The sequence below is a fragment of the Biomphalaria glabrata genome, chromosome 5 (genome assembly GCF_947242115.1).
Source record: "Biomphalaria glabrata chromosome 5, xgBioGlab47.1, whole genome shotgun sequence".
In the NCBI taxonomy this organism is placed as follows: domain Eukaryota; kingdom Metazoa; phylum Mollusca; class Gastropoda; family Planorbidae; genus Biomphalaria; species Biomphalaria glabrata.
Window position 1 is genome coordinate 34,064,013 of NC_074715.1, and position 9,974 is coordinate 34,073,986.

Consider the following 9,974-nt stretch of genomic DNA (forward strand, 5'->3'; position numbering starts at 1 on the left):
TTACGAGACAAGACGAGATATAGTCATATGAGAGAAGCTAGAGATTCTATCCAAAACAACTGAAGATAAAATGCAGGCAGCGAACAGGGCACCACCAGGCGTTGTTCCCGTACCCACGGAACCAACAAAACGACATGGAACACCTCTTGGAATCGTTTATACGATTGTTATTTCAATTGCAGTATTTTTACTTGTTTTGGATGGTAAGTTCCATCTCAAAGTTAATCTTTTATGTATGAGCTCTGCATCGATAAACTTCAACTTGAACTTGTCAACCAAGACCAAGGCAATGTCATGTCTAATTTTACTTCAAACCTTACATTTACAAACTGTACATGTAGTGTAAATAAGATTGTACGCAGACAACTGAATTAACCATTTTAATAGGACGAGTCAAGGGCACAGACTCTAGAAATATGTTGATTCTAGATCTAAAGACTCTAAAATAGTCTAAAAAGACAAGTCTAGATTTAGATTACTCTAGCTAGATTCTAGATCTAGTCTAGTCAAATCTAGTCCTAGACTAGAATAAGAATAGATTAGATTTTTAGATCCAAGATCTTGATTCTAGATTCTAGTGTCACTAGTCCTAGTGAGTTAAGTGAGTCTAGAGTCTACAATCTAGAAAAGTAGAATCTAGTAATTTAGTATAGATCTAATCAATGATAATCTATTCTTTCAACTACTCTACTTACTTAACTCTACTGTCATGGGATGTGAAATAAAAAAATTATCTTTGAAAAATCAATTTTTCGTTAGTACATCATTAAAATACTTTGAAAGAACTTTCCAATGGTGTATAAATAATTATGACTTTAAGTTGAACAGTTAGAAAGTTATGATTTTTTTTCTGGCGTTTTGACCTAGCATTGGTTGACATGGAGCATGTAGATGAGAGCGCCTCGCTCGCTCAGCCAGCGAGACACACCCCCGATCAAAAAGTTTAAAAATTGGAATTGAATTTCGTAGAGGATAAATCTACTTATTAAATAAGAAATTTAGTATTAGTATACAAGACTAGAAACGCTAAATCAGGTTTCTCTTATATTTTAAGAATATGCAGAAAAAAATGCAGATTACAAATATGTAATTTGATTTCCTCGGAGATAAATAGTATTTAAAATATAAATTTTTAAGTTTTATTTCTTATTTGTCATTGGAAATAGCCATTTTGGTTTTAAGGCTTAATACTAGACTATCTCCCTTGAATTACTTGCCAACATTTTTCTGTTGCTGTTTTGTCTTTCTTTCTAGCAGCTATTAGATCTAATATTAAAATTCATTTAAAATGATAGCATAAGAACAAAAACTCTCTTTAAAAAAGTTATTGAAAAAATGAAACAACTTCATCAATTTATTATTAACATTTTTTTAGACCTTCATTTCAGTAAATACACTTAAAAATGCATAAGTTGACAGCATAAGAACAAAAATCTCTTTAAAAAAAGTTTAATATAGATAAGGGATATAAATATGCTTAAAAACAACATGGTGGTCAGTAAATGTCTCTGGGCATCTAAACTATTACCAAAATTTAATTGTAGACCTAGTATTCGTAGTAAATTTCTAGCTCACAAATGTGATTTCATATATATTTATGAACTCCACTTGTTTAGAATATAAATATTGATGAAATAAACAAATTATCGGGTATAGAGCTACAAGAAATGTCAGAGAGGTGTGGACAAAATGGCGGCTTTGTGATGGCAGAAAATAACAAAATATCTAAAAAGTGGGATCAAATCGTCTGAAACAATTATTTTTCAAATTGGCTTTAAAATTATAAATAAAATAGATTAAAACATTAAAACTCTTCTAAAACTATCACGAAACATGCATAATTGTTATATCTACTAGCCTATGCATGATTTTATTCATTGGAAAGTTTAGTTTAAAAAAAAAAAAAAAAAGTCCATAGGGAGCAGTGCAAATTTATGTTGTCAACATTATAATTGATAACAATTGAAGAAAGCAATGTATCATGATAAAACTTGGCAGAAATATGGCCAGATATATAATCTATTACGGGGAAAAAAAACAACTTCTTAGGACTTACCTGAAATGAGTATCAGTAAAAATAAAAATACATATATACCTTCAAGTTAAAAAAAAGTAAGAAAATACACATTTTTTTTAAAGTCCACATGAAAAAAAAATGTTCCTCAATATAAAATGTATCCATATTCACCCATTTTGGCAACGGTTTCAATGGGTTTAAAATCATAATCGATTTCAATCAAGGGCCTGTGTACAGAAAGTAAGAAAAACGAATCTCAAATTTTGACGGCATTTTTTTACTTCCGGTTTTACGGATTTTCACATATCTATACTGTCTCTAGATATTCCTAGATCTAATTCTAAGATCTAGAGTTAGAGTCTAGATCTAGTCATTCTAGTGATATGTGACCTAGTCTAACCAATCTAGAAATCTAGACTTAGAATTGGTCTAGAAATATTGATTCAGATTTAGTATTATTGTTAGATCTATCTACTATTATTATCTAGAGTAAAAGATGTTTATTGACCACACTAAGCCAAGCTCTGGCCATTTTTTTGTGTTTCATAATCCATAACTCCGTAACGGTCTAACCTATGAAAAAAATGAGGGTTTCAATGATTTATCATCCTTTTGTCTATAAAAATAGCTATTTTGTATTGTATCACTACGCATAGTTAAAATTAAATCTGAGTTAAAGAGGGGTAGGGTCGTTTTTTTCATGCGTAAAAGTTTCGACATGATTTTTTTCCCTGTAAAAATTGTTGGCCGGTTTGGAGATTTATGGATACATCAAAGGAAATATATATTATTAACTCTGTACAGTATTCTCACAATTCATTAAAACATTAACTGTGTACTGTAGTGAGATTTAATTTCTTTACAAATTTCTTTTTTTTTTATTTAGGACTCTACTATTTAATAACTGCAAAAGGTGCTCGAATTGACTATGGCTGGTAAATTTTATTTCTTTATAAAATTTTGTAATGACTATTGAGCCTAGAAATTCTGCTGACTTGTATATTGATGTTCTCTTTATATATGTATATTTATTTATGTTTTTGTTGTGTACATTAAAATCTAATCAATTTTAATTTCTCCTTAGGTTTTTCATGTCAACATCTCCTTATATGTGGGCGTTGATTGGAGTTGGCCTGGCCATTTCATTATCAGTTGTTGGAGCTGCCTGGTAATACTTGTTTGCTTTCTTTTGAAATTGGCTTGCAATGTTGAATGTCAGCATAAACATTAGTTAGGTGTTGAAGTCATGTCATTTTGAATTGAAACATGGCATTTTGAACTTTTATTTTTTCGTCTTTTATTTTTTCTTTAAATGCCTCATTTTGTACATTCACATCATTAGAGGCAGTCACTTTCTCAATTAGCTGTGTAATCCACTAAGGTAGAATAATAGGTGAGGGGACTGTTCAGTGTTTGAGCAGCAAATCAGATGAAGATAAATCTCAAACTGTCCCTGGCTTCATAAACTACTTACTTCTTTCCTTCCATTAAATCTTTGCCCCTCCCCCCCCCCCCCTATCTATTGCAGCAGTTTAAGTGTTCGTGCTACTTACCTAAGCACATGATAGAAAAAACACACCTTTACATTTTGTATTTATTTTATTTTTAGTTTTATTTCTGGTGAATCTTGGACAGGAGTGAAACACTTATTTTAGGCAAATGTATAGGGCCTAAAGTGACAGATGTGTATAAGACCTACCCTTTTCATTTCATTTAGTATGTTGTGCTAAACAGGAACTGATTAAAGTTAACTAAATGTTGTGCTTATTTATTATGTGTATTAATTATATGACTTTCTTTTTTATTCTTTTTATAAAAATCTAAAATATTATCATCTGTCTGTTGCAGGGGTATTTACACAACTGGTGTCAGTATAGCTGGTGGTGGTGTGAAGGCACCAAGAATTAAGACCAAAAATTTAATTAGCATCATTTTTTGTGAAGCAGTAGCCATTTATGGTATTATCATGGCTATAGTCATCAGTACCAACCTAAGTGTAAGTAGTTAGTAAAGTGCATGTCTGACAGCTTGGTATATCAGACCTGCCTACCGTTACGCAAAATGCGTATTCGTTACGCAAAATCTCCCAAAAATGACAGTCAGTACGCAAATACGCATTGAACCCGTCGCGTTACGCTTTTCGTATCCTTTTTTCCCCCCTCTCTTGGCTAGCTTACGAGCGGTCACGGAGGTCACGCTAAGCCATTTTGTTGGCCGGGGGGGGGGGGGACAGAAAAGGTGGGGGAACACATTGTGTCCAGATCTATACGTTGATTGGTTCTTAAAAACAATTAGATTTAGTCTAGAAATGAAGAAAGCGAGAGTGAGGGAGTGGCGGGTTGGTACCAGGTTGGTACCGTCAGTTAGCTGATACACCAACGTGACTTTTTTTTTGTAAGTTCATTAGTAGAAATTAATTATGTTGAATCCCTGATTCCCGAATTCATTTGTATAGAAAAAAATATCGAAGTGCTATCGATTCAAAACACATTGAGTGACATTGTAGATATCTAGTCTAGATCTGGATTCTAGATCTAGAAAACTTGTTATACAGGAATAGATCTAGCTAGTCATTACGTTAGTCATGATTCTCTACATTACTCAACAATCTAGATCCAATTTAGTTGTAGTATGATTTAGATTGATTAGATCTAGATCGATAACATCTACTACCATCTAGTCTAGATCTAGACTAGATTCTTAGTCTTAGTATAGAATAGATCAAGGATGAAGGTAGGCCTACGAAAGTTTGGAGTAGACCTACATTTGTAGCAGATCCACGGCATCGGTAACACTCGAGCCCAGATCTAGAGTAGATTATATTAATTATATAGACATAGATCTAGTCTAGATATCATCTCTATTGTCGTATTGATCTAGATTTAGATTGTAGATTTAAACATGACATCTAGATCTAATATTATATATATATATATATATGACAAAGTAGTGGATCTCGTAAGTGTTACGCATTCTGGTTCCAAAATACGCATTTTGACCATCAGCGTTACGCATTTGGATTTTTTTTGGTAGGCAGGTCTGGTATATACCTAACCTAGCCAAAAACAACAACAGTTATGTAACATTTTCATCTCTCTGTCCTCTGGAATTATACAGCTGTAGCAGTAAGAGAGACTGTTAAACAAAATATCCAAGTGAAAATAATCTTGATTGAAATTGAAGTACAATTTTGTCTTCTAATGATAATAGAGAAGATTGTTAGGAACTCAAAAGTGGAGACAAAAAAATTTTGATGAAACATTTTTTAACCCATTTTTTTCAATTTTCTTTATCATGAACATTTCATCACAAATGACTTCTGAACGCACACACAAAAAAATTGAATCTAAAATAATTGTGCTGAATAGCTCTAATTACTGAATCTGTTTACTGAAAAAAAGTTTTTTTTTTTTTTGTTTTTTTTTTGTTTAGGCTGTTGATATGAGCATCCTCACAAAAACAGATAAAATTTATGCCAACTACCAAGCAGGTAGGTCAAATATTATTAGCAGTTGTTTTATGTTTGTGCATTAACTGACACGACTCCAAGATTGTCTTTAGCCTGCTGCATTACCTCTATGTAATTCCAATTATTTCTAGGTTTCAAAATGTTTGGAGCTGGCTTGACTGTAGGTCTGTGTAACCTGGCCTGTGGTATCTGTGTTGGTGTTGTTGGGTCAGGAGCTGCTCTTGCTGATGCTGCTAATGGTGCTCTCTTTGTCAAAATTCTTATTATTGAAATCTTTGGTTCAGCCATTGGTCTCTTTGGACTCATCATAGCTATTTTACAGGTTTTTATCCTTTTCTTTTTTTTTTATTAACAAAAATTAGTTTGCATAGAAACATAAGGAGCAGTTAGTTTAAACATTTCATGCAATGATCTGGTGTGTAGAATACAATATATAGAATAAACTATTTTAAACCTAATCTTCAGATTTAAAAAAAATAAATTAATAAATTACACATTCTGTTGTATTGAATTTGACATTACAACTAATGCTTGCTTTTTTTTTTTTTTAAATAACATTTGCTTGTAAAAAAAAATAAACTATTAGCTTATTTTAATTTATTGAGAAAGTCACAAGAGAGATTTCAGCTCTTTGCTTGGCATAAATTCCATTGTTGACTAATAAAAATCTTATGTGTTTAATACAAACAAATGAAACACATTTATTTGTCATCTGGGGGATGCTGACATTCAGAAAAGGTATTTCTGTTTTAAATAAAAAAAAAGATTCCAAACAAAATTTAAAGGTGGGGTGAACACATTGTGCCCATATCTAAACGTTGATTGGTTATTAATAGCTTTAGTCTACAAATGAAGAACGCGAGAGTGAGGGAGTAGCGAATTGGTACCATTCCGTTAACTTCTACACCAATTTTTCTTTCTTTTTTTTTTTTTTTTTTTTTTTTTTGTAAGTGGAATGAGGAGAAATGAATTATGTTGGAACATTAAAAAAAAGTTGAATGCAAAAAAAGAATCCCTGATTCCCATTGTAGATCTGGATTCTAGATCTATGTATAGTCTATAAAGCTTGGAGTTGGCCTACGTTTGTAGTGGACCCACTGGATCAATAACACTCTTGAGCCCAGATCTAGACATCTAGATCTAAATTTAGATCTTATCTAATCATGACATCTATTCTATTTTAAAGTTTCTAAATCTATACAATCTAGTAAGAAGATGTATATAGATTCAGATCTAAATAATTAAATAGTAAAACCACATTAGATCTTGATCTAATTTATATAGGCTTAGATTAACTTCATTTAAGATCTTTATACATCTAGAATTCTTTTTGTCACCGGTATCTAGGAGTCTAGACCAGATATCTATTACTATAGTTGTAGAAATGAATATGAATTAAAGTATTAGGTAGATTTAGATTTTAGATCTAGTCTCTCTGCAACTACTAGATTATATAATCTAGATTTTTATTCTTAATTTACTAGTGGCAGTTGTGATACAGATTTGATGGCCTGTATTAATTAAAAAGGAAATAGTCTTCTTTAATATATATCTAGATCTATATATATTATATAAATAAAATATTTGACAAATAGTCGATCGCGCAAGTGTTACATATTCTGGTGCCAAAATACATATTTTGACCATCAGTGTTACACATTTGGACTTTTTTGGTAGGCAGGTCTGCCAGTCTATAAACAATTGTGTCAGGTAACTTAAGGAAAGGTGATATAAACTAGGAAGGGATTATGTTTTAAACAAATATTTCATAATGGATATAATATGTATCTTTAAATAAATTATTGGCACTGTCCAAACTTCATTAACTGTGTTTATTTCACCATGAAAAATTTTTTAACCAGGTTTTGGTCATTGTAATTTAAATCTATGCTTTTATATCATCTGCTATACTAACTGTACATGTATTAACATGCACACCTATAAATACAAGTCTAAAAGATTTCATTATATTTAAAAAAAATAGCTCTTTAAAAGGGCAAACAAGTTTTTTTTTTTTTTTTTTTACAATTGTTTTTATATCTATTGATTAATTTTTCTTGATTTGATGGATTTATTTGATGTGTTCTAGGATAACATGGAAAGCTTAAGTTAATTTTTTTTTCTTTGTTTTTGTTATCTGTAGGTGACTAGTGCAAACATGGAGGCTGAAACATAATGTGATAAAATGTCTGCAAACTTGATCTGTGATGCTCCTGAAGTCACTTGAAAATGTCCTACTTCCATGCTCTCTTATTAACTAATAAATCATGCAGTAGTTAACTAGCAGAAATGCCCCCCAAATTTTTTCAACCAATTTTAATAGTAAATTAAGCATCGATAAATGTTTCTAGTTTTACTTCCTAAATTATCTAACTGCTCAAATATTTTTGATAAATTCCAAGTTTTAGAAAATGATTATTTTGTACTCTAATGTAAGCCCATATGGCTCAATATCTTGGGCATATATTATTGACTGTGAATCTATGTTAATCTGGAATTTTATTTTTCATGAAAGTTACTATTTGTGTAATTGTAAAACAAATATGCTGCTGCTAAAGTAAACATTGAACAAAACAAACATTCACAAAGATTGTAATCAACTTGTATATGTACTTTAATGTTGTCTGGTTCTCTTGTAGTTCAAAAGATCAACTTTTGTAAATAGTTCAACACAACAACCAAAAATAATCTAGATCATTTTTTTTTGTGAGTGAATGTAATAAGTTGGTTGAGAAATAAACAATTAAAACAAAACAAAACATAGGTACTGAATAGAAATAAACTTTTAGCTTTCATTTTTTTTGTTAATTCTTGTATTTTTACATTCCTACAGAATCTTTTTTTTTTTTTTTTGAGTAGCTCTATAGATGTACATTTGTATAAATGTGTCATTTCGGCTGTGTTTAGCATTGTACATAGGAGTGGATGACATGTTGTATTGTTAGTAGTTTCTGTAATTTCTATAGTAGAATGTATTAACTTATTAGTTAGGATGGTGATATGTGTTCTGTGGAATTAAACATGAATATAAGCCTGAATTGGTTAATTCTTTTATTTCTTCCTTCCACTGTGTAATGTTTATTGTATCCTGCTCACCTAGTGCATACTGGGTTGGCATAGTTATGTAAACATTGTTTTACCACTTTGCTCATTCATATTCCTTGGAATTGAAAACATGCTTTAGTGTACACATCTGGTTATTTTATATATATCTCCTTTATGGTCGAAGATGAGCACATTATATAAACTTGAAGATGGCTTAAGTCCAGTCCTCGCACACATGGCATGGGTAAATTAGGTCGACTGCTGAAGTTTGATTCTTCTCTCAGCCTTTTGTTAGCTCTGTGTTCTTTCATGCTGGCCTTGTCTTGTATCTTGAGACTCACAGCTTCACACCATGAGGAGTGATCAAGAGCTAGTGTTTCCTAGCTGTGAATGTCAATATCACTTATCTTGAGGGTGCTATTAAGGGTGTCTTTGTATTGCTTGTGTTAATCACCCTAAAAGTGCTTTCCTGCTCACATAAAGAAGTCATTGTGGAAGGTAATTTTATAGTGAATTAATAAATACATTTGTAATGCACATGTATGTTTTGTTTCCTTGGCTATTAAGTCCTGCAACAGGTCAAACTGACTTCTCCACATTGAAAAGTGACCATCTTTTTCCTTGATGGATAAAACTACAGTTAAGTTGAATGCCCAAATAAATGTGATAGAACTGCCTTAATGTTAGCTGCTGTACTATAAATAGAAATTATTGCTTTGTTGAAAAAGTATTCTCGTCTTTTTCAATGGTGATCATTATGGTCCAGTAGGTTGTAAATTAATTTCAATGCACAGTAGCATAATTACTCATGTAGTTGGTCATAAATAATTTTATTAAAAATACTCCCCCCCCCCCCCCCCCCGGGTATTTTTTCCATTATTGTATTTTGAAAACCTGTGTGTTTATTCTACCTCACAAACTACACAGACAAGCCTAAAGTCATTCAACTTTCATTCTGCATTCCTGACCTCATGCTACTCTCCACAACAAACACATGCAGACTAAAATTCTTTAACACTGTTAAGTCACATTTGGAAGACTAGGAGACCACTGTAACTGTCAATAATAATAATTTAAATAACTAACATAAACATGGTTTTTAAAATGACAAAATGATAACATTGTTATTTCATTTGAATTGTTTTTGTTACGTACTGGTAACAAATCTTCAGACCCCCCCCCCCCTAGTTGTTATTTAATATTCAAATGTTTCTTTATGAACGATCTTAACATCATGGCTGATTCACAACATTAATTGAAGTACAAAGACTGTCAGTCCCAGTGTTTTACTATTATTAGAATGAAGGACTCTCTAATGTCTTTATATTTTAATTTAGAATCCATGTTCTAGCTTTCAGAAGTATTTAGTGTTCCAGAATAAAAATAATGAGATGACTTCATCCAAGCTTGCAACTCAATACAAATAGAACACAAAAACCTTAA

The 9,974-nt window shown here is 31.5% G+C and overlaps 1 protein-coding gene across 1 annotated transcript; it reads left to right on the forward strand.

Annotated features, from left to right (window-relative positions):
• LOC106060263 (V-type proton ATPase 21 kDa proteolipid subunit c''-like) lies at positions 1 to 8,524 on the forward strand. Its single transcript, XM_013218072.2, has 7 exons — positions 1 to 203; positions 2,904 to 2,952; positions 3,102 to 3,185; positions 3,866 to 4,013; positions 5,450 to 5,507; positions 5,618 to 5,808; positions 7,630 to 8,524. The coding sequence occupies exons 1-7, from the start codon at positions 71 to 73 to the stop codon at positions 7,660 to 7,662; spliced, it is 696 nt and encodes a 231-aa protein (XP_013073526.1). The 5' UTR covers positions 1 to 70; the 3' UTR covers positions 7,663 to 8,524.
• Positions 8,525 to 9,974: the final 1,450 nt, after the last annotated feature.